General features: G+C 51.6%; 1 protein-coding gene across 10 annotated transcripts in view; it reads left to right on the top strand.

Annotated features, from left to right (window-relative positions):
- Positions 1-26,432, top strand: part of BRD1 (bromodomain containing 1) — a 55,226-nt gene that overhangs the window by 9,080 nt on the left and 19,714 nt on the right. For all 10 annotated transcript variants that reach the window (XR_010156185.1, XR_010156183.1, XR_010156184.1 and 7 more), the window contains 5 exons: positions 14,575-14,731; positions 19,354-19,485; positions 19,787-19,915; positions 20,356-20,668; positions 24,157-24,417. Coding sequence is in view for 7 of the 10 variants with exons in the window: in XM_016939441.4 (XP_016794930.1) it covers positions 14,575-14,731; positions 19,354-19,485; positions 19,787-19,915; positions 20,356-20,668; positions 24,157-24,417 (992 nt within the window). In the remaining 3 variants the exon portion in view is untranslated. Of the gene's footprint in view, positions 1-14,574; positions 14,732-19,353; positions 19,486-19,786; positions 19,916-20,355; positions 20,669-24,156; positions 24,418-26,432 lie in introns of those variants that run through there.

Below are 26,432 nucleotides of genomic sequence, written 5' to 3'. Positions count from 1 at the left end.
CACCACCACACCTGCTAATTTTTTGTATTTTTAGTAGAGACAGGGTTTCACCATGTTAGCCAGGATGGTCTTGATCTCCTGACCTCGTGATCCGCCCGCCTCTGCCTCCCAAAGTGCTGGGATTAGAGGCGTGAGCCACCGAGCCCGGCCAGGAGGACATTTTGTCTTTAGTCTTAAAGGAAAAGGGAAAGTCTTTTCCATTTGCACCAGTTTGAAATTAGGGCTCCCTTAACATGGATTACTGCAGGACTCATTCACATGAGAGTTCATACATGGGGTGAAAAGACAAACAGGGTTTCCTGACAACTCTTTTTGGTTATTGCATGAAATGAGGCATAAATACACGCATAATCTGTTTAACAAAACTCCTAGGTTCATGAGAATGCAAAGTAGAAAGTGTCTTAAAAGAGACCGTGATCAGCAGGCAGATGGCCTGTGTCGGTTCCTTTGACTGCTTCAGGTCTTCCAGGACGAGCTCCCCTACTACGAGAGCCTGGACTTCAGCCTCACGGACAAGAGCCTCAGATAGGCAAGGCTTTGTGATGGGCGCTCCTCCTACCTTCATTCAAATGAGGTTTTCCTCCCGCCGTCACCCTGATAGGGTGCTCCTCCCGCCTTCACTGGTGTCATTTTATTTTGAGTTTAAAAGGATCAACTGGTCTTGGTCAGCCTTAGGAAGGGAAGCATCACTCAGGTGAAAATACGTGGCGAACTTTACCTAGCTACTTCTCCTCATGCATTTAAATTAGAGTGACTTGAGCTGTTAGAAAAGTTGACCGGGTGCGGTGGCTCAGGCTAGTAATCCTAACACTGGAAGGCTGAGGTGGGTGGATTGCTTGAGCCCAGGAGGTCGAGGCTGCAGTGAGTTGTGATCGCACCTTTGTATTCCAGCCTGGGTGACAGAGTGAGACCCTGTCTCTAAGGGGTTTTGCATGGTTATCCAGAGCAGTCTCTTGAATTTTGATTCTCTTTGACGCAGCTGCATCTGGAGATCCTCTATGTGAGGCATGTTTAGAGAAAGAGAAACATTGACCCCTGGAATTGATATTCTTCCAAGAAATCTTTTAGTCTTGTTGGTAAAGGCAGTCCTCAGATGGTACCGGTCCCTTTGTTAGTGGTGAGCCTACAGAGATGGTGCCTGGTGTGCAGAGCGATGTGGTTGGATGGAGGTGAACAGAGCAGTCTAGGGCCCCTGGGCCGCCTGCTGGTCCTAGCCCGTCACAGCACAGTCATTCAGCAGACGTGCTGCACCAGCTGATTGTTTGAGCTTGGGCTTGGCGCACATGATGGAGTTCGTCTGGATCTCCTGTCTTGGTATTCCATATGAAGATTAGTTGGTCCAGCCCATGTCCTAATAGATGTTGTTAGCAGGAAGTCTGAACTTGAACTATCTCACATGAAGAAAGTTCCTTCTGCTGCCTCTTTTTATTTCTCTTTGGCTTCATGAACAGTCATGCACCCCCAGTGCCATCCTTTTGAGCTCCCCAAGGCCTCTGCCAGACACATCACCTCCAGGGGTGACTCCTTGACCCACCGTGCCATCACCACTGGGCTCTGCACCCCTTCTGAGCCACTCCTGGAGCTTGAGGCACTGTGAGGTCAGGGGAAAAGGGTCAGCGTTTCAAGGAGAGATGGTCACCCAAGCTGGGGTCATAGAGCAGCTTATGGATTTCCTGGAAGTCAGTGGGAACTCATTTGGGAACCCCCAAAATGAGTCCCTGTGGGGTGTCTGAAATGGTGGCAGAAGGGGCAGGAATGGGGTCCGGCAGTTCTCTTCCCTCAGGTCTTGGCGGATGGATAGCAAAGTCCTGTGTAGACAAGGTCACCCACAGGTGGTATATGCCGGCTGCTAAGGGCCTTGGGTGGCGGGCCTTGGCCCCCGCAGTCCAGAGAGTGTCTGTCTACTATTCCCTGCAGGGTAGGCACCTTGGGCCCCAGAATTCGGAAGGCACTTTTTTCCTACCTGGACTCACTTCCCGCAGTGTTGGAGGCCACCTGGCCCTAGTCTATTTTTTAGAGACAGGGTCTCACTATGTTGTCCAGGCTGATCTTGAATTCCTGGGCTTAAGCAATCCTCCTGCCTGGGCCTCTCAAAGTGTTGAGATTACAGGTGTGAGCCACCTCGCCCAGCCCCAGCCTTAGTCTGTAGTCTAATGCTGGAGGGTAGTATGTTGACTCTGGAATAAAGATGTCACTATTCTGGAACTTTTTCTGGGGTCACTGTCGGGAGGCGTTGTCTCCCTTGGGCACTTGCTGCAGCCCCAGGCTGTTGACCTGCACAGCCGTCCTCAGAGGGTGGGGAAGCTGTTCTGTCTTGGGGGCGTTGAGTCCACTAGGTAGGCCCTGTGAGGATCCCAGCTGTCACCTAGTGGGTACCTGCAGAGGTTTTGTTTTGTTCTTTTAATTGAGGCGGGGTCTTGCTCTGTTGCCCAGGCAGGAGTGAAGTGGCGCAATCCTAGGTCACTGCATCCTTGAACTCCTGGGCCCAAGTGGTCCTCAGCCTCCCAAAGTGCTAGGGTTACAGATTAGAGCCACCGGCCGCGGCCCCCTTTGGCTTGTGTTTTTAAGTCTTTTTTTCCTCCATGTTTCTGGCTGTTAATTTTTTCTAAAAGTTTGTATCTGGCATGGATTGAAGCAGGAGACAGTGGCTCAGTGCCCAATGGGGAGAGCCCTGTGTGGGTACCTCCCGGGCGGTGTGGGTGCATGAGTTGGCTGCTGCGGGTGGCACCGGGAGGCCCTGTGTGGGTGCCTCCCGGGCAGTGTGGGTGCATGAGTTGGCTGCTGCGGGTGGCACTGGGAGGCATGGCAGGGGCCATGAGGCCACAGGTGGCAGCTCCCTGTGCTTGACCTGCATCAGGTCTGGAGTGGTGGGCACTCGGGAAGGAAGCGCCAGGACGACACATTGGAAGGAGGAACTGCAGGGCAGGTCCAGCCAGTGCCTGGGAGCTGGGGAGGGCACCTGGGTGGACGCAGCCTGCAGGAGCGCCTGCTCTCCTGTATGAGGAACAGACCTGAATGCCATTTCAGACACTGACTCATTCCTGCCCTCCTGTGACTTTGTTGGTTTTCTGGGTTTTAGTGCAGATTGTAGCTGGCAGCTCACAACGGAGCCCTTCCTGGTGCAGGCTGACAGGCAGGAGGGATTCTCCTCTACAGAAATGGACATTACTATATCTGGAAACAGTTTTTTTTTTTTTTTTCTTTTTTTTGAGATGGAGTCTTGCTCTGTCACCCAGGCTGGAGTGCAGTGGCGTGATCTAGGCTCACTGCAACCTCTGCCCCCCGGGTTCAAGCGATTCTCCTGCCTCAGCCTCCCGAATAGCCAGAATTACAGGTGCATGTCACCACGCCCAGCTAATTTTTGTGTTTTTAGTGGAGATGGGGTTTCGTCACGTTGGCCAGGCTGGTCTCGAACTCCTGACTGACCTAAGGTAATCCGCCTACCTTAGCCTCCCAAAGTGTTGGGATTACAGGCATAAGCCACTGTGCCTGGCCTAGATTTGTTTTAATTGAAAAAGCTGAAGCAAATAAAAATTGTGCTGGGGAAAACTCTGAGTGCTCAGAGCATGGGCTGCGTTTCTCACTGGCCTCACCGCACCTTCCTCTGCACTCAGACTGTCCTAAAGATGCTGGCATTTACTGAACTAAAGGTAGCATTTCACAGAGCAGGGCCGTGGGCCACGAACCACAGTCATCTGGCCATTTAGACAGCTCTGCCCTGCCCCCGGCGACTTGGGTACCCAACCATGTCATTCCCACCCCTAGCTTTGTGGGGCAACGTTCCTCTAGGCCGGGTTCTCTTCCCTGAAGCACCCCAGGCATGTAGAAGATGTTCTCAGCAGAGGGGAGACACCACAGTGTAGCTGATTTCTGTCTCTCTCCACTTTCACCATATTTACTTACTTTTGGTAGAAGTGGGGTTGAAAATTTATGTGAAGTTTTCTTTACTACTGGGGACAGCGGGGCAGATTACTGCCACACATAATCACCTCTGCTCCAGCCTAGGTGCTACCTGCTGGAGGCGATGGTGGCTTTCCTGAGAGCACCTCCCGGGCTCGGGCTGGTGGGGAGCTTGATTTTACCTTTTTATGTGGAAATAACTTCAAATTTACAAAATATTCACAAAAATAAAGAGAGCAGGGACTACCCAGGTGCTCTACATAGAGTTGCCTGTTGCTGGGGCTGCGTCCTCTTTTGCACACCCTGCCCCGTCGGAGAGGATCCCAGATGTGGCCCTTGCCCATGCACGTCAGGCATGTGAAAAGAGCAGGTGTCCCCTGGCGATGGGCAGCAGGCTTTGTGGTGCCCCAGCCTTGGTGCAGGAGTCCCCTGAGGTGAGATTCAGGGCTCTGGCCGGCTGGTCTCATGTGTTTTCTGAGCGATGGATGTGGGCACGGCGTCCTCCACCTCGCACCACCTGGCATGGGGTCTGCGTGTGTGTCATGCCAGGGTTCTGGGCCTGCACCGGGGGCTCCTGCCCTGCCTGTGCAGTTTGTCGGGGGCTTGTGCCCGTGGGTGGGTGTATCTTTTCATTTTTAGTGATGTCTTTAAAAAATTCTTTTTTAGTTTGGAAATCTTTGGAGAGAGCCCCCTGTTCTTTCACTCAACTTCAGAAGTTATACACACCTGGCCAGCCTTCCCTCTCCCATTCCTTCCATTCCATTGTTTTGAAGCGAGTCCTGGCCATGGAATTCCGTTTGTGCACCCATCAGTGTGTAAAGGTTCTGAAAAGCAGCCTGAATTTTCTAGTGTCTGATGAACCGAAGTTTGTTCATTTCATCGTACTCCTCAAATTTATCACCCTTTCCCTATGTGGCATGTGCATGCTGGGTCTGCTTGAAGAAACTCGTCCCCACTCTGCAGCCGTAAAGCTGCTCCCTGTATTTCCTCTAGGAGTCTTTACAAATTTTTTTTTTTTTTTTTTTAAATGGAGTCTCACTCTGTCACCCAGGCTGGAGTGCAATGGCACAGTCTCGGCTCACTGCAGCCTCCGCCTCCTGGGCTCAAGCGATTCTGCCTCAGCTTCCCGAGTAACTGGGATTACAGGCGCCTGCCACCACACCTGGCTAATTTTTGTATTTTTAGTAGAGATGCGGTTTCGCCGTGTTGGCCAGGCTGGTCTCGAACTCTTGACCTCAAGTGATCGCCCACCTCGGCCTCTCAAAGTGCTGGGATTATAGGCATGAGCCATTAATGGCTCCTGGCCAAAAATTTTTTTAATAAAAATAAAAGGCCGGGTGCAGTGGCTCACACCTGTAATCCCAGCACTTTGAGAGGCCAAGGTGGGCGGATCACGAGGTCAAGAGATTGAGATCATCCTGGCCAACATGGTGAAACCCCGTCTCTACTAAAAATACAAAAATTAGCTGGTCGTGGTGGTAGGCACCTGTAGTCCCAGCTACTAGGGAGGCTGAGAGGCAGGAGAATCGCGTGAAGCCAGGAGGCAGAGGTTGCAGTGAGCTGAGATCATGCCACTGCACTGCAGCCTGGGTGACAGAGCGAGACTCCATCTCAAAAAAACAAAAAATAGAGATGGCGTCTCACTATGTTGCCTAGGTTGGTCTTGAACTCCTGAGCTCAAATGATCCACTCACGTCAGCCTCCGAAAGTGCTGGGATCATAGGGGTGAGCCATGGTGCCCGGCCACCTCGAGGAGTCTTGAGCCCTCCTGGAATTGCTGTTTGGTGTGAGGTTGGGTTAGGCCTGGTGAGTCATCTGGGTTGTGAGCCAGCCTGCTTGGCCTCCTGGTCTCAGGCCAGCTGTGACCTGGACCTTGGGCCACCCAGCAGCTTTGTGCTGAGCCTCAGTCTGCGGTTGGGAGGGCACCCCTTGTCTCCAGAATGGTCCTGGCATGTGAGGTCCTTGGTGCGTCCGTGTACAGTGGCCGGCACCTCGTCTCCAGAATGGTCCTGGCATGTGAGGTCCTTGGTGCATCCGTGTACAGTGGGCGGCACCTCGTCTCCAGAATGGTCCTGGCGTGTGAGGTCCTTGGTGTGTCCGTGTACAGTGGGCGGCACCTCGTCTCCAGAATGGTCCTGGCGTGTGAGGTCCTTGGTGCATCTGTGTACAGTGGGCAGTACCTTGTCTCCAGAGTGGTCCTGGTGTGTGAGGTCCTTGGTGCGTCTGTGTACAGTGGGCAGTAGCTTTAAAGTTCCTGCTTCACCTTGTCAGACTTCTGGTTAGAGTCCTCCTGACATTAGTGTTCCTTTAGGAAGCTTGGACTCTTTACACCGTTAATTACACTGTTAATTTCACTTAAACATGGAGGTGGCCCAGTTTGCTGCCCATGTAAGGCTTCTTTTACTTTTTTGAGACAAGGTCTTGCTCTGTCGCCCAGGCTGGAGTTCAGTGGCATGATCTCAGTTCACTGCAGCCTCCGCCTCCAGAGTTCAAGTGAGTCTCATGCCTCAGCCTCCTGAGTAGCTGGGATTATAGGCATGTGCCACGACTCCTGGCTCTCTCTAGGACTTCTTTAATGTCATAATAGAAGCTGATGGTTTTCTCCATAAAAATCTATTAGATTTATTTCTAGGCACTTGTTAATATAGTACTTCTTAAAATTAGCATTTTTTTTTTTAGCTATGTGTTGTAGATGGATACAACATGTTGTAGGATTCTTTTGGATTGTCTTTGTGGACAGTATCTGTGAAGAATGACTCCTGCCTCAGTCTCCCACTTGAACCCAGGAGGCGGAGCTTGCAGTGAGCCGAGATCGCGCCATTGCACTCCAGCCTGGGTGACAGAGCAAGACTGTCTGAAAAAAAAAAAAAAGGAGCAGACTGTGCTCCTTGCCATAGGATTTTATCCATGTTCTTTTATTTCTGCCTCTCAAATACTGTTTAATCTTAACGTATTTTTAAATTTTGTGTGATTTTTCTGTTTTTGAGAGGAATTTTTGATATGTTAATACTATAGATCTTAGTATATTTTAAAAACTGATGATGTTTGATACATGCCAAATCATGTGTGGACCATAAATGTAAATAGCAATGCCCACAAACCCACCCATAGCCTAGGAATTGGGAGACTCAGCACCGCCGGCCGAATTCGCCTGTGCGGTGTGTCCCATTCCATCCCTGTTCTGCCGCCCGTGGGAGAATTTTGTCAGCTTCACTGAGACACTTGGTACCCTCCCCTTACCTGTGGTTTTGCTTTCCATGGTGTCAGTTGCCCATGGTCAGCCATAGTCTGAAAGTATTAAATGGGAAATTCCAGCAGTAAGCAGTTCATAAGTTTTCAGTTGTGCACCATTCTGAGCAGCGTGATCACAGTCTCGCTGTCGTGTCCTGCCTGCCAGGAGCGTGAATCTAACCTTTGTCCAGTGCACCCACGCCGTGCAGCTGCCTGCACCTTAACCCGCTTAGTAGCAGGTACCAACATCCAGGCTGGCGCTCGGTCCTGTTCCAAGTTTCAGGCAGCCGCTGGAGGTCTTGGAACTATCCCCCTTGGTTAAGGGGGGACTCTTGTCATTCACGCACCATGAAATTTACCCATGTGAAGTGTACAGTTGAGTGGATTTTAGTTCACAGAGTTGTGCATTTATCACCACAACCAATTTTAGAACATTTTTATCACCTCCAAAGGAAACCCTGTGCCTCTTAGCCATTACCCCAACTTCCCACCTTCTCATCCTCCCCCAACCCCTGGCAGCCACCCATCTGCATCCTGTCTCCGTGGATTTGCCTGTTGTGGGCATTTCATAGAAATGTGTTTTTTTGTTCTTTTATGAAATGTGTTTTTTTTGTTCTTTCACTGAGCATGTTTCCAAGGTCCATCCATCGTGCCCCCTGGGTCAGTGTGCCGTTCCTTTTCATGGCTGTGTAATGTTCATTGTATGGATAGGCCACGTTTAAAAAAATCTGTTCATCTTTTGATGGATGTTTGTTTTTTTCCTACTTTGGAGCTATTATGAACAATGCTGCTCTGAACATTTGTGTAACAGTTTTTAGGTAGTGTGTTTTTATTTCTCTTGGGTATATTCTAGGAGTGGAGTTGCTGGGTCATGTGGTAATGCTGTTTAGTATTTTGAGGAAGTGCCAGATGGTTTTCCAAGGCAGCTGTACCCCTGTATATTCTCAGGCGCTGTCCTTTTGATGATACCCATTCCATGGTGCAGGGGCAGCGATCGCTCAGGGGGGTTTTGCTTTGCAGTTCCACAGTGGCTGAAGATGTTGCCTGGCCATTTGCATATTTTCTTTGGAGAAATGTCTGTTCAGATCTTTGCCATGTTTTCATTGGTTAGCTGACTTCTTACTGTTGTCATAAGAGTTCTCTGTCTGTTCTGGGTACTAGACTCCCTATTAGATACATGACTTGCAAATACTTTCTCTTCATTCTGTGGGTCATCTTATCGTTTTATTCAGTGTTCTTTGAAGCACAAACATTTACAAGTTGGGTGGAGTCCAGTTTATCTGTTTTCTCTTTGGTTGCTTGTGCTTTTGGTGTCACATGTAAGAAGCCTTTGTCTAACCAAGGGTCTTTTAATAGGAGTTTTATTTATTTTTATATATGCACATATATATATTTTAAGAGCTGGGGTCTCACTGTGTTGCCCAGGCTGTTCTGAAACTCCTGGGCTCAAGCGATTTTCTCGCCTTGGCATCCCAAAGTGCTGGGATTACAAGTGTGAGTCACCGCGTCTGGCCACTGTTTTCCTATATATGATAATTTCTACCTTTACCTGATAGCAGTCTAGAAGCATGTGGGGCTTGCTTGCTTGCTCGCTCGCTTTCTTTCTTTCTCTTTCTTTCTTTTTTAACCAAATTAATTTTTTAAACTCTTGATATCCATTGCTTGTGCTGTGGGCAAAGGACGTGACCTGCATGGTACGCATTCATTCTTTGATGCTTGTTGAGACTTTATGGCCCAATAGGTTATACATTTTTTATAAATAGTCCATCTGTGCTTGTGAATATGTGTGTTCTTTCTTTCTTTGATGCAATATTCTCTATGAGCTTGTTGGGTCAAATGTATAAGTCATGCTTACATTTTTAATATCCTTAATTTATTTTTGCGTGAATTGGTTTCATTAGGCTTGTAGGTTTAACAGTTCTCATTGTAGCTCCTGGAGGTTTTGCATTTGATATTTTCAAGATGTCCCGTTAGGCGGTGTGTATGCATTTGGAATTTGGTCACTTCCTTCGATGATGGTGCAGTAGCCCTCGTAGCCCTCTTCACTCCAGTCATGGTGTTTCTCTGGCCTCAGTTCAGCTGATCGGTCAGCAGTACCCACTTTCTGCTCCTTAGTGTACACCTGAACATTTTCCTTATGTCCAGCTTCAGCCTTGCTGTGGTATTTTAAAACTGGAATTACATATGTATGTATATATATATATATATATATATATTTTTTTTTTTTTTGTTTGTTTGTTTTGTTTTGTTTTGTTTTGGAGACGAAGTCTCATTCCGTCACCCAGGCTGGAGTGCAGTGGCGCGATCTCGGCTCACTACAACCTCCGCCTCCCGTGTTCAAGCGATTCTCCTGCCTCAAGTCTTCCAAGTAGCTGGGATTACAGGCACCTGTCACCACGCCTGGCTAATTTTTGTATTTTTAGTAGAGACGAGGTTTCACCATCTTGGCTAGGCTGGTCTTGAACTCCTGACCTCATGATCCACCTGCTTCGGCCTCCCAAAGTGCTGGGATTACAGGCGTGAGCCACTGCACCTGGCCTAAAACTGGAATTTTAAATTTTTAACCAGATTGACAACCTCTTCATTAGCAACTTTAGACTGTTGACTTATGTTGGATTACTGATCTATTTTGGATTTGTTTCCATGATCCTTTTTTTCCCTTTTTCTTTATTTTTCCTCTGAGACTGAGTCTTGCTGTGTTGCCCAGGCTAGAGTGCAGTGGTGTGATCTCGGCTCACTGTAATGTCTTCCTCCCGGGTTCAAGCAGTTCTCCTGCCTCAGTCTCCTGAATAGCTAGGATTACGGGTGTGTGCCATCATGCCTGGCTAATTTTTTTGTATTTTTAGTAGAGATGGGGTTTCACCATGTTGGCCAGGCTGGTCTTGAACTCCTGACCTCATGATCCGCCTGCCTCGGCTTCCAAAAGTGCTGGGATTACAGGCGGAAGCCACCGCACCCGGCTCACTTTTTCTTCTGATGTATTGACTCAGATGGTTTTGCTGTTTTGGAGTCGGGGGCATTTTTCCTCCTCTACTCATTTGGAAGGTGCACATTCCATTTAACTCTCTGTATTCAAGTTTTTTCAGTATTTTACTGTGGTCACGTACACGTAACATAAAATGTACCATCTTAATCATTGTAAGTGTATAGCTCAGGGGCATGAAGCACTTCGATATTGCTGTTGCTGTGCAGCCATCACCACCATCTATCTTCAGAGCCTTTTTGTCTTCCCAGTCTGAAACTCTGTCCCAGTTAAACAGGAACTCCCCATTCCTCCCTCCCTGGCTGCGGGCGTCCACCGTTCTACTCCCTGTCTCCATGAATTTGACTCCTCTTCAGTCCCTCACATAAGCGCAATCAGGCAGTATTTGTCTTTTTGTGTCTGGCTTATTGCACTGAGCACATTTTCAAGGCTTTTCCATGTCATTGCATGCATTGGAACTTCCTTGCCTATTAAGGCTGCATAACCCTCTGTATGTGGAGATAAACTTTTGCTTACCCATTCCTTCCTCCATGGGCTCTTGGGTTGCTTCCATGTTTTAGCCATCGTGAATAATGCTGTGAAGAACATGGGTGATAAGTATCTGAGCCCGTTTTCAGTTCTTTTGGGTGTATACCCGGAAGTGGGATTGCCAGGTCACACGGCATTTCTGTCTTTAAGTGTTTTAAGTGTTTGAGGAGCCACAACACTGTTTTCCACAGCGGCTACACCTTTTTACGTTCTTGCCGGCGGTGTGCAAGGGTTCAGGGTTTCCACATCCTTACCAACATTTTTTTTTTTGTTTTTTGTTAGTATTTTTTGATAGCCATTCTAATAGGTGTGAAGGTGACATCATAGTTTGGATTTGCATTTCTGTGTTTATTGAACATTTGCACTTTTGAAGAATTGTCTATTTGAGTATTTTAACCAGTTTTGAATTGGGTTATTTTTTGTCAAGTTTTAGGAGTTTCTGGATATTAATCCCATTTCAGATACGTGATTTGAAAATATTTCCTCCCATTCACTCTGCTGTGTGTCTTTTAATGCACACATTTTAACATTTTTCATGAAGCCCAGTTTATTTTTTCTTTTTGTTTCCTGTGCCTTTGGTGTCTTATTCAAGAAATCATTGCCAAATCCAGTGTCATGAAGCTTTTCCCTTCTGTTTTAAGAGATTTATAGTTTTAGGTCTTATGTCTAGGTCTTTGATTTTGAGTTAATTTTTGTGTGTGAAATGAGGCAAGGTCCAACTTCACATTCTTTTGCATGGCCATATCCACTTGTCCCGGTGCCATCTGCTGAAAAGACTGTCTTTTCCCCTCTGAATGGTCTTGGCACCCTTGTCAACAGTCTATGCTGGATACGGGAGGGCTCGCTTCAGGGTTCTCTGCTATTCCCATGGTCTATATGTCTGTCCTTTCGTCAGCACCGCACTGTTTTGATGACCGTAGCTTTGTGGTAAGTTCTGAAGTCAGGAAGCGTGACTTTTACAGCTTTTTCAAGGTGATTTGGCTGTTGGGTGTTCCTTGAGTTTCCATATGAATTTTAGGGTGGATTTTCCTATTTCTGCAAAAGACATCATTGGTATTTTGATAGGAATTGCATTGGATCTGTAGATCATTTTCGGTGGTATTGACATCTTAACAATATTGGTCTTCCTATCCATACGTTCCCTAGTGCATTTAGTGGGTCCCATGGTAAAGTATTTATGTGTCAACATGTAGACTTGGCTTAACAAAAATCCAAGGAATACTTGATGTTGGAACTCTGGTGACCTCCCTCATTTCCAGGGTTCTTTTCCCTAGTGTGGGTTCTTTTTTTTTTTTGAGACGAAGTCTCGCTCTTGTTCCTCAGGCTGGAGTGCAATGGTGCGATCTTGGCTCATTGCAACGTCCGCTTCCCGGGCTCAAGCGATTCTCCCACCTCAGCCTCCCGAGTAGCTGGGATTGTAGGCACGCACCACCACACCCGACTAATTTTTGTATTTTTAGTAGAGACGGGGTTTCACCATGTTGGCCAGGCTGGTCACGAACTCCTGACCTCAGGTGATCCGCCCGCCTCGGCCTCCCAAAGTGCTGGGATTATAGGCGTGAGCCACTGCGCCCGGCTCTTAGTGTGGGTTCTGACTTGTCTGCAATCATCCCTGAGGTGGGCATTGTGGCTGCTGCCCCCAGGCCTCCTTCATCTTGCCCGTATTGCCGGCATCTCAGTCCACCCAGCCCTCAGGGACTGCTTTCTGTGGTTGTCATATGTATGTCTTTGCTTAGTTTTCTTATCTGAGGTCTGTTTCCCCTTAACTCTTCTGTCCGAGTTGAGTGGGGGTGCTCATCGCCTCAGCTGGGAAGCTGCTCTTCCATGCTCTTCCTCACTCTAATTTTGGGGTTTTCAGCCTCTTGCTCACATGAGCTCCCTCAGCCTCCCAAGTAGTTGGGGTCACAGACGCACACCCCTGCATCTGGCTCTTAAGTTTTTAAAGCATTTTCATCAAAGCCTTTTTGCTCACAACTTGTGGGCTGTTGACATTTCCAGAAGCCCTGACTCTGGAGAAGATGGTGGCTTGTTGCGATGAGGTCAGAATCTTTTCTCACATCTCATGGGTCAGAAGAAATAAAAACAAACAGAATCTTTCTTTCTTTCTTTTTTAAGAGATAGGGCTGGCTGGGTGTGGTGGCTCATGTCTGTAATCCCAGTACTTCGGGAGGCTGAGGCCAGGAGTTCGAGACCAGCCTGGCCAACATAGCAAAACCCCATCTTCACTGAAAACATAAAAATTAGCTGGGTGTGGGCCGGGAGCGGTGGCTTATGCCTGTCATCCCAGCACTTGGGACGCCGAGGTGGACAGAAACCTGAGGTCAGGAGTTTTGAGACCAGCCTGGCCAGCACGGTGAAACCTTGTCTCTGCTAAAAATACAAAAATTAGCTGGGTGTGGCAACGGGCGCCTGTAGTCCCAGCTACTAGGGAGGCTGAGGCAGGAGAATCGCTTGAACCCGGGAGGCGGAGGTTGCAGTGAGCTGAAATTGCGTCACTGCACTCCAGCCTGGGCAATAGAGTGAGACTCCATCTCAAAAAAAAAAAAAAAGACTCACTGAACCAGAAGAGTTAAGGGTTGTGCTATTGACTGCACATGGTTTGCCTCAGTCCCAAGTGGTAAAAACAAACTGCTCCCAAAACAGCAGGCCATGAGGTGACCAGGTCCAGCCCAGCCCAGCCTGCAGAGGAGGAGCCCTGTGGGGCTGTGATCAGAGCCCAGCGTCCTAGTGCACCTGCCGATGCCCTCTCCAGCCTCTGGCTTCCTTCCGTTGGCTGTCCTTGGAGGGCTGTGCTTCGTGGGCAGGCGTTTGGTGTCCTGAGCATGCAGACTGCCCTTGGAGTGGTGGGCAGGATTGTTTTAGCGTAAAGGGGTTCCACATCTGCACGGGAGCTCTTGCTGATGGGTCACTCTGGCAAAGTTCCCCTGGCGGGTTCCCTGTGAGGAGGCACCTCACGGTCAGTTCTGGGTCTGGTGAGTGTTCTCCTGCAGGCTCCACGCTTGAATCAGGTTCTGCCGGAAGAGGCGGCGTTGGGTTCCCTTGGTGGATGAGAGGCGCCGAGGGTCTTGGTGGCTCCATGTGCCCCCAAGGGCAGCACTTTGCATTTCTTGGGAGACTTGAAGATGACTGATGTCATTTTAGTGAGCACGGTAAAACAGCACCTGTTAGCGGCTTATACCTTGAGCTCTGTCTCTCTTCTTGGAGGTGACATGGGGACCAGTGCCCACCTCTCCCATGGCGTCCAAGTGGACAGGGTCTGAGGTTTTGGGCCCGCTGACACAGATGTGGTTGAAGTCAGCTTGTGTGCAGATGGGGTCACATAGAAAGAATGAAAACCGTTGAAGGCTTTGCTCAGCATGTTTTCTTTTTGGATACTCAATCTGATAAATGTTGTAGTGAATGAGAAGTGGATGAAATCTTTTTTTTTAAATTTTATTTTTGAGTCAGAATCTCGCTCTGTCACCCAGGCTGGAGTTGCAGTGGTGCGATTTCGGCTCACAGCAACCTCCACCTCCCAGGTTTAAGCGATTCTCCTGCCTCAGCCTCCCAAGTAGCCGGGACTACACGCATGTACCACCACATTCAGCTAATATTTTTGTATTTTTGGTAGAGACGGGGTTTCACCATGTTGGCCAGGCTGGCCTCAAACTCCTGGCCTCAAGGGATCCCCCCGCCTCGGCCTCCCAAAGTGCTGGGATTACAGGCAGGAGCCACTGTGCCCAACCTAAAAAGTGGATGAAATCTTCAAATGGTTGGAGATCGTGAATTTTGTTTTAGCAGCACTAGGGATAGTAGAAATTACAGGTGTCATGGCTTAGGGAGAAAAAGTATGAACACATGGTTTTATTAGCAGTAATACTGTCATTTCTAGTTTATCTGATGAAACATCTTAATGTACTGCTTCAAAGATACACTGAGTGTTTGTGTTTTAGGTTAAATAGGATTGCGAATCAGGTGGCCATTCAGCGGAAGAAGCAGTTTGTGGAGCGAGCCCACAGCTACTGGTTGCTCAAGCGGCTGTCCAGGAACGGGGCCCCCCTGCTGCGGCGGCTGCAGTCCAGCCTGCAGTCTCAGCGAAGCTCACAGCAGGTATGTGGCTCGTGGCCCCCACAGCCTTTCTGCGTCTCTCACCCCCACCCTCCAGGGAGAGGGCACCTGGTTCAGGCTGGTCATGGTGCTGCCCCCTGGGCTCAGGCTCCCCGTTGGGAAGCCTCGGTCTCGTCCAGCCCTGGAGCTGTAGGAGGAGTCAGGTGTGCACTGGGCTCTGGATCTGCGACTGGGGGGGTGATTCTCATCCATGCCTGTCACTGGGTGTTTCTTCCGTTTTGAGTTGCGCTCCCCCGCCCTGCCCTGCCCGCACACATGCTGATGGGCAGTGGCCAGCTCTGGGGACTGGGGACGCTCAGGGATGTGTTATGCTGTGGCTGCATGAGCGTCCGGGCTGGGGACAGCAGGAGTGGGACCCGGTGAGCACACCCGGGCCATGTGGGTGGGGGTCTGTGTGCTGGGCCTGGAGGGTGGGTTTTGGAAATATGTGAGGAGTGGTTTATTTCGAGGGCCTTGCTCTGAAGGTTGGTTTAGCTGGGACTGTGGTGGGGTGGGGAGGGCTCGAGAGAGCTGAGAGAGTGGGAGGGAAGGAGCAGGACTTTTCCTTTTTAAAAGAACAAACCCAAACTCTTACATTTTGATAGTAGGTTTGAGTTTATAGACTCATCTGATACTGTGAAACAGTTCTGAAAAAATGGGTTTACAGAGTGAAGTAGCTTCTGTGAGATGCACAAAAGTAATTGAAAACACAAGCAGCTCTGCATACGGCCCAGGACCTGCGGCCAGCGCCCTCTGCCCACGCTGAGGGCGCGTGAGGAGCCCTGGTCTTTTGGAAGAGCTGTCTGCTGCTGGCGTCGCGTGGCCTGAGTGCCTCTTGGAATTTCCTCATGGTGCTTTTCACTGCCATCCTGGGCACGAAGCGAAACCATCCTGCTCTGCTGTGAGGTGGCGACTTGCTCACAGGAAGCTTGAGTCTACAGGGTTCACGGTTGGGTCCCCGTGCGGTGGTGCGGTGGCCGGTGCTGTCTCTGCCTCGCAGACTCTGCCCCTGCAGCGTGAGCCCTGTTCAGTCACCTGCTGTGGCTGCCTTGTGCTCCAGGGAACTACAGAGTCTGGTGCTCTGGTCTGGCAGGTGGTGGTTTGTGGGTCTGATTTGGTGTGGTGGGGTCCAAAGTTTTCTGACGGCCTTGGCGCGTCTTGGCTGTGGAGTATTCCAGGTCTCCCGTGCCGTCCACCTGGGTTGCCCCACTGTGTGTCTGTCCATGGAACTTGGGGCTACCCGGGCAGGTCTGTGAGCCAGCCCCTCTCCAAGTGAGATCCTCACGTGGCCACAGAGTTGAGGCTTCAGTGAATGTCTTTTGGCTGTTGAATGAGTTAACTGCATCTTGCGTTCCATGACGTGACTTGGCTTTCCATCTCTCCTCTGTCCTCACCTCGTAGCCTCCAGGGCTCCCGGAAAGGACAGCACGGTTTGGGGGGCTCTTAAGAGGCAGAGTCAGGAAGTGGCTGAGCGGCGGGAAGCTCTGGGGGCTGGAGGCATTGGTCTCGGCCCCCGCGATGTTGGGGAAAGGAAGAGAGTGGAGGCATTGGTCTCGGCCCCCACGATGTTGGGGAAAGGAAGAGAGTGGAGGCATTGGTCTCGGCCCCTGCGATGTTGGGGAATGGAAGAGAGGCTTTTTTGGGAGGAAGTTGAGGGTTCAGATCTTGGGTCTTATCTCGGGGCTGGACAGAACTCCAGATAAGCCACAGAGGAGCTGTGAAGGGCAGATTCCATGGAAAGTGGGCATGGATGTGGCCAAACAGGGGACGTCCAGCTGTGGGAATCATCATTTCGACTCTCATAAGCTGGGACACGAGGGCCAGAATCCCTGCAGTAGCAGGACACGTGGGCCAGTGGGCAGGGGCCATGGGGACCCAGGCAGCTGGGGGTGGCCTGGGGCGTGGTGGAGCCAGGCAAGGGAAGGGGGAGGGTTGCAAAGAAGAGGTGACCCGCTGGAACCTGCCAGCTGGGCCCCCTCTGCTTCATCGCTGCCTGTTAGGCCTCACGTCCTGTTGTGTGCAGAATATGTTTGTAAGGAGAGAACATTCCCACAGCCCGGCCAGAGCAGCTCTTCTGGCAGAGGGGGCAGCTTCGCGAAGACACCTGGGAAGGAGCAGAAGGAGCTGCCTGGACTTGAGCCGCAGCAGAGCAGTCGGCGTGGAGAGCCTGGAAACCTGCCTCTGTGTGAACGGGCTGTTGGGAGAGACTGTGCTTCTGCCTTCTCCTGGCCAGGGATGGCCACGGCTTGGTGTGGTTTCATGGTTTTGAAGCTTTGGAAGTACCTGATGCATTTGATTCCTCTGTGTCTCTGTGTACCTGCCCCAGCCTGACCCTGTGGTGGGGGCAGGTGGATGAACTGGACGGGGTCTCTGAGAGGCCAGCAGGCGCCGAGGGTGCTGCAGCGATGGCGGGTCTGTGCTGGCTGCGCATATAGGCCCTGGTTTTTGTTCTGGTGTGTGTGGCTGTTGAAGGCCACAGGGAGAACAGGGGCGGCAGCTTAGCTTTATAAAGGGTGAGCAGCGATTTGTGTGTATGCTGGTGGCGTCCCACTGTGTCTCCTGCTCCCGTGGCCCACCCTTCCTGTCCTGGGAGCGCATCCTGCAGCTTTCCCAGTGTCTGTCCTGTGGCATGCTGGGCGCTGCTGCCCACATCGTCCTTGCTGTGCTGCGTGTGTGGCCTCTGCCAGTCCCACGCACCTGCTGGCGGCATTGGGCCCAGTGGCAGGAGCTGGGTGCTGTTGCCAGGAGGCCTGGGGTCGGCCACTCTGTAACACTGTGGGCCCTCACCCCAGGAGCTGGCCTGTGCCTCCCAGCAGAGGCGATTTTAACCTGACCGTCCCCTAGCCCTGCCCTGTGTCTCCCCCATGTGTCTGGAATGGACGCGGAGGCGCTCAGCTTCTTCCCAGCAGTGGGGATGCCTGAGTGCTTCTTCACTTCTGTCCTTTCTCGTGGAGCCTCCCACTGTTGATTTTTACATGGGAAATATCGAGCCCTTGAGAGCCGAGTAAGGAACCTTGATCCTTCTGAGTGGATGAGGCTGCATGTGTCATGGGACCTTGGGCCCAGGTGCTGTCAGCGGGGCCCCTGCCACTGCCGATGGCGTTTGTTAAACCAGGTTGGGGAGCAGACTAGTAAGTTTGCTTAGCAGCCAGTGCGTGATAAAGGTCTTCCTGGTGATGAGGAGATTTCTTCCGCTTCGTAACAGATTCCCAGGCCAAATGTCCTTTTGGCCGAGGTTTTCAGAAGTGTCGATTGCAAGCTGAGGGACAGGCAATACTCAGATGCTCCGGGGAGCTTGGTTTTTGGAGCCCACATTTTCCTGCCTTTGCTTGAGTTGATGTGGATCTTGTTACTCTTAGCCCCGATTTCCTGCCTGAGGGTGTTCAGCAGCATTGAGGAAAACCCAGAGATCCTCACTTCAGGTGACACCAGCGCAGCAACGCTCTGCCTCGCCATGGAGAGGCCTGGCCTTGGGGGTGGGGGTGCGGGGCTCGGCCTCCCTCCTTGAGCCTCCTTTTTTGAGCAGTTTGTGGAGTCCGGGGTCCTTGCATCTTGTAGTCCAGCAGTCTTTGCCTTCACACCCTCGGTCCTTTGAAAAGCTATGACAGTATCCTGAGGTGGGCAGGTGGGAACCCGGGGACAGAGGTGTGGGGGGAGAGGAGGGTCTCAGGGCTGTGAAGCATGTGCCAGAAACTGATGGCCACGGCTGTCCTGAGGCTGGCAGGGCGCGCGTGTCCTGCAGCTGTGGAGGATGACAGGTGTTGGGGGCCCACCCAGGCCAACTCCCTCGTTGACTTCCTCTCCCCTTTGAGGTAGGGTCAGGGTGCCCCGCCACTGTGACGAGCAGGCCTCATGCGGCCAGGCCTGGGGGACATGGTGAGGACGGGGCTGAGGGCAGACCCAGGTGGCCTACTCTCCTGCGACCATCTGTGTCATGGCCTTTGCAGGGCTCTGATTTTCTTCTGATCACCCTGGTGTGGATGTTGGCTGGGTTGAGGCTGGCGGCCTGTGCTGTCTGGCGCACCCTTCTGTCCACTGAGAAGGGAGCAGGTGCTGTCAATGGAAATGGGACCCTGGCTGTGGGGAAACGTGTGTCGGGATGGAGGCGCTGTGCAGGGCAGGGCAGCAGGTCGGCTGTGTGCCAGGCCCCCGTCATGCTCTGTCCAAGCCAGGATGGGCCCAGCATGTGGTTTTCTGTGCACCTGGTTTCTTTCCAGCCGCTCCCTCCATTCCCAGCTGTCCTGGAGGTGGGTCCTCGAGGGTCCCCCATTCTGTCCTGGCCCCGCCTTTGTGGGCCTTTCTGGTTCTGTGAAGGCCCCCCCGCCGCCAGCTTGCGGAGGCCTCTGTCCTCTCTGGAGGGTGGAACCTGTGCACCGGGGCCAGCCCCCTGCTCACCTTGGCCTGGCGGTCCCCTCTGTCCCCTCCATCCCCTCTGTCTCCTCTGTCCCCTCTGTCCCGGTGCTGTCCTGGGGCTCTCTAGTGAGGGTGGGTCTGTTGTCCTCCCCAGGATGGGCCTGCAGGACCCCTGACGTGGATGCCTCTTGGGGTCTCACCTGCATGGTATCTGAGGCCTTTTGCAGAAGGAGCCTCTGGGTTTGACTGACGGAAGTGTTCACTGTTCTCAGAGAGAAAATGATGAGGAGATGAAGGCTGCCAAAGAGAAGCTGAAGTACTGGCAGCGGCTGCGGCACGACCTGGAGCGCGCTCGCCTGCTGATCGAGCTGCTGCGCAAGCGGGAGAAGCTCAAGCGTGAGCAGGTGGGGCTGGGCCTGTCCCGCGTGGAGTGCACCACTGGCCACGGGGCGTGGGTGGGACGCTGGCAGCTCCTGCAGAGGGTGGGCTGCACCCGGTGGGTCCTGGCCCACGGCAGTGCCTTGCTCAGCCCAGGCCGGGTGCCTGGCTGCCATGGGTTGCAGAGCCCTAAGTGGAGGCTGCGTTGTCCTATGCCTGGACGGAAGCACAGGAGCCTGTGGGGGCTGCTTGTGGCTGTGGGGCGCGTGGTGGGGCTGAGACGCATGTGCGGCTCCCTAAAGCTGAGGCTCTGCTGGGCCCCCCCAGGTGAAGGTGGAGCAGGTCGCCATGGAGCTGCGGCTGACCCCGCTGACGGTGCTGCTGCGCTCAGTGCTGGACCAGCTGCAGGACAAGGACCCCGCCAGGATATTTGCGCAGCCCGTGAGTCTGAAGGAGGTGGGTGTTTGCGGCGCTCGTCTGTCCTGCCGCATGTGTGACTGTGGATTTGTGCTGCCGTTTGACCGGGAAACGTGTGACTGGCTAGAGTACATCCCTTGTGTTCTTAATTCTCGTTTTTATTTAACGTATTTGTTTTTAAATTATAAAAGTGATACATTTCATTGTAAAATACTGAAAGTGCAGTGGGCGAGAGGCCCTGTGCAGACAGTACCCTGGGCTGTGGCAGCATCCGCCCGGCACCCTCCAATGCGCTTTAGCTGAAGGAGCTGGGGTCGGGAAGGTCCCTGCAGTACTTGGGTCTTATGTCTGTACCGTGTGCGTGTCTGTGTGTGGCTCTCAGATAGGATGGGCTTGTGGGTTATATGGAATAATGAATATAGAGTCAACTAATATCCTGTTTTAGTTTGTAAATGATTCTTTTTCCTCCCTAAAATTAGGTACCAGATTATTTGGATCACATTAAACATCCCATGGACTTTGCCACAATGAGGAAACGGTTAGAAGCTCAAGGGTATAAAAACCTCCATGAGTTTGAGGAGGATTTTGATCTCATTATAGATAACTGCATGAAGTACAATGCCAGGGACACCGTGTTCTATAGAGCCGCGGTGAGGCTGCGCGATCAGGGAGGTGTTGTTCTGAGGCAGGCCCGGCGCGAGGTAGACAGCATCGGCTTGGAAGAGGCCTCGGGGATGCACCTGCCTGAGCGGCCTGCTGCGGCACCGCGGCGGCCTTTCTCCTGGGAAGACGGTAAGAACTGGCGCCGTGTCCGGAGGAGGTGGAAGACGCTCTTTCTAGCAGACTCTGTCCTGCTCTGTGTTGCCAGCTCCCTATTAGCATGGTCCGGGAGCACTAGCATGCAACCGCATACATCATTTACATTTTCTAGTAGCCTCACTGAAAAATGGAAAAGAAGCAGGTGGAATTTACTTTAATAATATGTCTTATTTTACTCAGTGTATGGAAGAGTTGATTTCAACATGGGATCGGTAAACGTTACTGAGGATATATAAGCTTTTCACCTTCTTTGCCATCTGATGTGTATTTTACGCTCAGCACCTGTCACTTCAGACTGGCTGCGTTTTGGGTGCCCACCAAGAGGACTGTGTGGCTGTGGCTCCCTATGGGGTGGCCGGTCTCGACGATGCAGACCCAGAAAGCAGCTTAATTGGGGGTTTTCATCCAGAGTGGGCCTCGGCTAACTTCTGAGGGTGGCTTGAAGCCGGAGGAACTCTGGCTTTGCCTCCAGCCCTTTAACTTCGTGGTTTGCACATGTTGTAGAAAGGGCTCTGGGAGTGTGTCCACGGCCCACCTGGACTCCAGCCTGGGCTTGTGCTTCTTGGTTGCCCAGGCACGTGTTGCAGCCGTGTGTAGTCACCTGCACCCTTCTCTAGACTGGTCCTCGGAAACCAGGGCTGTCCCCTGCACCCTGCTTGTTAGTCGCACCTCTGGGATTGTCTGTCGAAGGGTGTGTCCTGCCCACATGGGTTGTCAAAGCACATAGAGCTCCAGCACCTCAGCTCCAGCTCTGAGCCACAAACTGAGCAGAAATCACGGTGTGTTTGGCTTATGTATCTAAAGGTCCCATATCCCTGATTTCTTGGCCTACCCTTTCTCTTGATGAATCACTGACCCGTGCTAGGTCGCTTCTTCTGGGATGAGGCCTGGCCCTCTTCCTCTCTTCCACGTTCCCGCCATCGCGGGGTCCACGTTCCCGCCATCGTGGGATTCAACCAAGCTGGGCCATTGTTGCTTCGCCCTCTGTTCCCCTCATGGCAGCAGTGCTGGGCTCCCTGCTTCCCGTGGGGTCCCGCAGCACTCGGCACCTGTGAGGATTGGAGGATGGGCTGTACTCTTTTAAAGAACGGGGATAGGGCCAGGTTCTGTGGCTCGTGCCTGTAATCCCAGCACTTTGGGAGACCTAGGCGGGTGGATCACTTGAGGTCGGGAGATTGAGACCGGCCTGGCCAACATGCAGAAACCCCGTTTCTACTGCAAATACAAAAAATTAGCTGGGCATGGTGGCGCATGCCTGTAATCCCAGCTATTTCGGAGGCTGAGGCAGGAGAATCGCTTGAACCTGGGGGGTGGAGGCTGCAGTGAGCGGAGATTGTGCCATTGCACTGAAGCCTGGGTGACAGAGTGAGACCCTATCTCCAAAAAAAAAAACAAAAAAGAGAGAGGCCGAGGCGGGTGGATCACGAAGTCAGGAGGTCGAGACCATCCTGGCTAACATGGTGAAACCCTGTCTGTACTAAAAATACAAAAACAAAATTAGCCAGGCATGGTGGCGGGCACCTGTAGTCCTAGCTACTCGGGAGGCTGAGGCAGGAGAATGGCGTGAATCCGGGGGCGGTGCTCTCAGTGAGCCGAGATTACGCCACTACACTCCAGCCTGGGCGACAGAGCAAGACTCTGTCTCAAAAAAAAAAGAAAACACAATGGAAATATATTTTTATTCTTTGTCTCTGATTTTCTGATTTTAAGAGTAACACGTTTTTCTTGGAGAAATTTAGAAAATAAACACAGGCTCCAAACAGTGCTGCTGGCTCTTGGTGAACCCGGGTGGAGCTTTAACCCCTCTCTGAAGCTGCGCTCTCCAGGCTGATCAGACCAGCTATCCTTTTCCGAAACATTCCCATGGGGATCTGAGAGGAGCCAGGGCTGAGCCGCCTCAGAGTGAGCCCAGGGCTCCATGGGCTCATGCTTGTCCTGGAAGGTCCTTCTCTAGCCTCTGGTGACTGTGGGAAAGCTTCCCCCGCCCCCCACAGCCATCACGCTCTGGCTTGGATGCCTTGCCTGCCATCAGCTCTCAGACGCCCACCTGGTGCCCGCTGCTGGCTGCTCAGGACGTACGCTGGTTGCCTGCCCTTCAAAGCAGGAAGATGCATCACTCTTGGACTCCCTGTCTTCTGAGCAGCCCGGAGCCTCCTTTGCCCCTAGGGCCCTGCTCCTGTGCTCCCCCACATCATGCTCCCAGCACCATGCCACCTCCCTCGAACAGAGCAGGTGTGGAGGCCTCTGAGTGTCAGCGCCTTTCAGATCATGGTCATGCAAGTTGTTAAGTGAATTTCTACACCCGGGTTTTTTTGCTAAGGAGAAAATGAAGGATGAGAAGTCCTGGTTTCTTTCTTTCTCAGTATTTGGGAGTGCACAGGTGAGCCAGTGGCCATGGTGTGCCTTGAGGGTGCACCTGCTGCTCTTCTCAGCACGGCCGACACCTCCCATTGCCTGGAGCCTGAGCCACAGACCTGGAGGCCGTGGGTCTCTGTTTTGAAAGAATCAGACGTTTCGAGGCTTTCTTCTTGGGGTTTCAAAGGATGTGTTTTTTTGTATGAACATTTTTGAGTATTATCTATGACATTTGTTCAAAGTGATGTTATGGATACGAGTCTTGAAGGACTGGTTTGTTTCTCTCTACTACTTTATTTATTCAGCCAAAGAGACAGATGCTTTCAGTAAAACACCTGTTTCTAGATGAAGAGAAGAGAGTTCATGTGTTTTTGGGCAGTCTTACTTTTTTTTTGTCTTCTTTCTCCTTCTCGCTCTGGTTTTATCTTCAGATAGCTCTGAGGAGCAGTTTCTTTTCTTGGCCATCTCTTACTTATTTAAGGTAATTTGTGCTTTATAAATTTTGGTGTTTTTGAAAGCGAAGTTCCTAGGGACTTTGTAGTAAATACATCTGAAATTCAGAATGATCTGTGAATTTTACAACCCGTTTACTAAAGCCACACAATGATCAGCGTCTGAAGACTTCAGCCAAGACACCACTTAGGATGTGCAATGGCCCTAACTTAACACATTTGCCAGTCGTCACCTCTGTTTGCAGAGCCAGCGCAGGTCCAGCTGAGTTGTGCCGGGTTGGTGGAGCATGCGCCTCTCTCTGGGGTCTGTGTGCTGTGCCCTCACCCAGGCAGCCAGGCTGTCTGCACAGGCAGCCTCAGTGGGTCCTGGTCCAGGAGAGGTTGCGATCTTACCTGGACGCTGCCCCTTCTGTGCTGACAGTGTCATGGGAGTAGAAATTCTCCATCAGGAGCATCCCAGTGTGTTCCTGTAGCAGCAGCTACTCGTGGGTTCAGAGTGCAGGGGAGGGGCCTCTGGTGAGCAGGGCCTGGGCCTTGTTGCTAACAGCCACTCTCAGGGCCTTGGCCGAAGATGATTTGAAAGACGGGACCGGTGATGTGTTCCCAGAAGGTGCGTGGGACCCGATGACTGACAGCATGTGTCCTTTGGTTCAGTGGACAGGTTGCTGGACCCCGCCAACAGAGCCCACCTGGGCCTGGAGGAGCAGCTGAGAGAGCTGCTGGACATGCTCGACCTCACCTGCGCTATGAAGTCCAGCGGCTCCCGGAGCAAGCGGGCAAAGCTGCTCAAAAAGGAAATTGCCCTTCTCCGAAACAAGCTGAGCCAGCAGCACAGCCAGCCCCCGCCCACAGGGCCAGGCTTGGAAGGCTTCGAAGAGGACGGAGCTGCGCTGGGGCCGGAGGCGGGCGAGGAAGGTAAGCCACGGTGAGGGCTGCCCCGCTTTCTTGCCGTCAGGGCTCAGGCACAGGCACAGACCCAGACACGGGCAGCAGCGTTGGTGTGCACGGAGGCTCAGGTTAGCACCAGTTCCGTAAAATTCACAAAGCCCGGAACACTTGATTTTCCCACTGGGCTGTTGTTTCCTTTTAAGGAGACGTTATCATTTGTGCTGTCTGTGTTTTCTCACATAATCAGTGGATAAAATTTAAGGCACAGGATAAAATTTTTCTCTTTAACTTGGGCCTGAAAAACTATTTGAAAAGAATGGTTTAGATCTTACACTGTGTTGAAGAGTAAAGGTAGCCTGAATGATGAGAGTGAGAAATGTTTTTGTTGCATTTTGTAAATTGGCGGGGAGCCATTTAATTGTGCGCTAGGCCATCAAATGCAGCATTTTGAAAGGGCTGTTTTAGATTATTGGCACTTAAACACTCCTCCCTGATGTTGTGAAGGGAGGGACGGTACCTGCAGAGGCCTTGTCTGCCTCAAGGGTCCCCGGCCAGCTCCTCTGCAGAGTTGGTAGGTAGCAGCCGTGATCGTTGCCAAAGAATGTCTGGGGAAAGGTCCAGGCAGCAAAGATGTTTTTATGACTAAGAAATAAATGTAGGGGAAGAAATCCGCCTATCTAGAAGGAGAAGTAGCAAAACCCGGGGCAAATGCAGGCTTGGCATGGTGAGGAGGGAGTTTACGAGCGATGGTCTGTGTACATCTAGGTTGGCAGGGTGAGGAAGTAGAGCTGGTGTGTCCCATATTTGGTGAAAGAGGAATTTTAAAACTAAATCGGATTTGGAGACGTTGATAGAAAGTCATTGCCGCTGTGTTTTGCTGTGTGTCTCTGCAGTTGACCTTGACACGCTCCGGTTACACGAAGCAGACAGTAGGGTCAGACCCTCTTGCCACAACATTGGCAGCTGGTTCTCGGCCTTCTTGCCCTTCCCCTGCACATCCAAGTCAGAACAGCAGACGGTTGAAATAAGACACAGAATTGTTGTACAATTTTCTTTTAAAACAAAGACGTTCATCTCTTATGGACGTCTGTGCTCGGAGTGACGCAGTGTCTTCATGATGCCACACAGGTCAGCGGGTCCCCATGGTCTCAGGGCCCTTTTCATCCCCTGAACTTCTTGTGGCTCCTGTCTGCAGAGCTTCGCCCCTTTTATCCTGTTTTACATTTGGGCAACTTGAATGAGAGCCATTAAGCTTTTCTTTCTCTTAGAAACTTACTCCTGTGCACACAGCTGAGAATTTCTTATGCATCCTTTTGCTCATTTTGTGCCTGTTTGTTTTTCTGTTTTGGGATTCTTCTGTTTAGTTGACCATAGTCTAGTACCCAGACTCTAGAATGTCTCTTTTGGGGCTGGCGTCAATTACGTTAGGTCCATAGAATAAAGGCTTTTCTATTTCAAGGTGAGCGCTTGGTTTTCTCTTCTCCCAAAGGCTGTTATTGTTGGCACGTGATCCCTCCTCTGCTTTGGGGGCCTCGTGTTTTTTCTGAGGAACGTTTGCCTACAGGACCCTCTGGCAGCCATACCTGTCCGGGCCCTGGGCCGCCCCATTGTGCCCAGGAGTCCAGGCTGGTGCCTGGTCCCGCAGCCTTTGCTTCCGTGCAGCCCACCGAGGCATCCTCTGGCTGTGCGGGCCTCCCTCTAGGTGGACTGCCCTTCCGTCCTTGTCTTCTGTGCCCTGAGGACTGAGTTGTGAGGAGGTTGCCAGCAGGTCCACTCACCATTCTCAAAATAGCTTCCAGCGCTTCTCTTCGCACACAGTTGTACCATTTTCACTGTAGAGCAGTAAGTTACCTTTTTAGCTTTTTTTTTTTATCAGTGGCTTCCTCCATTGCCATTGGGTCACAGGGCTGAGGACCTCGCATGGTTATTGGGTCACAGGACTGAGGACCTCGCATGGTTGAGGACCTCGCATGGTTGGAGCTGCTTGGCCCTCCGCTGTGGTGAGCGTGGCTCCTCATAATCCCCAACGCTTAGCAGGAGCC

Source organism: Pan troglodytes, chromosome 23 (assembly GCF_028858775.2).
Source record: "Pan troglodytes isolate AG18354 chromosome 23, NHGRI_mPanTro3-v2.0_pri, whole genome shotgun sequence".
Taxonomy (NCBI): Eukaryota; Metazoa; Chordata; class Mammalia; order Primates; family Hominidae; genus Pan; species Pan troglodytes.
Note: the sequence above shows the minus strand (reverse complement) of the source record. Positions and strands in the feature narration are given on the sequence as shown.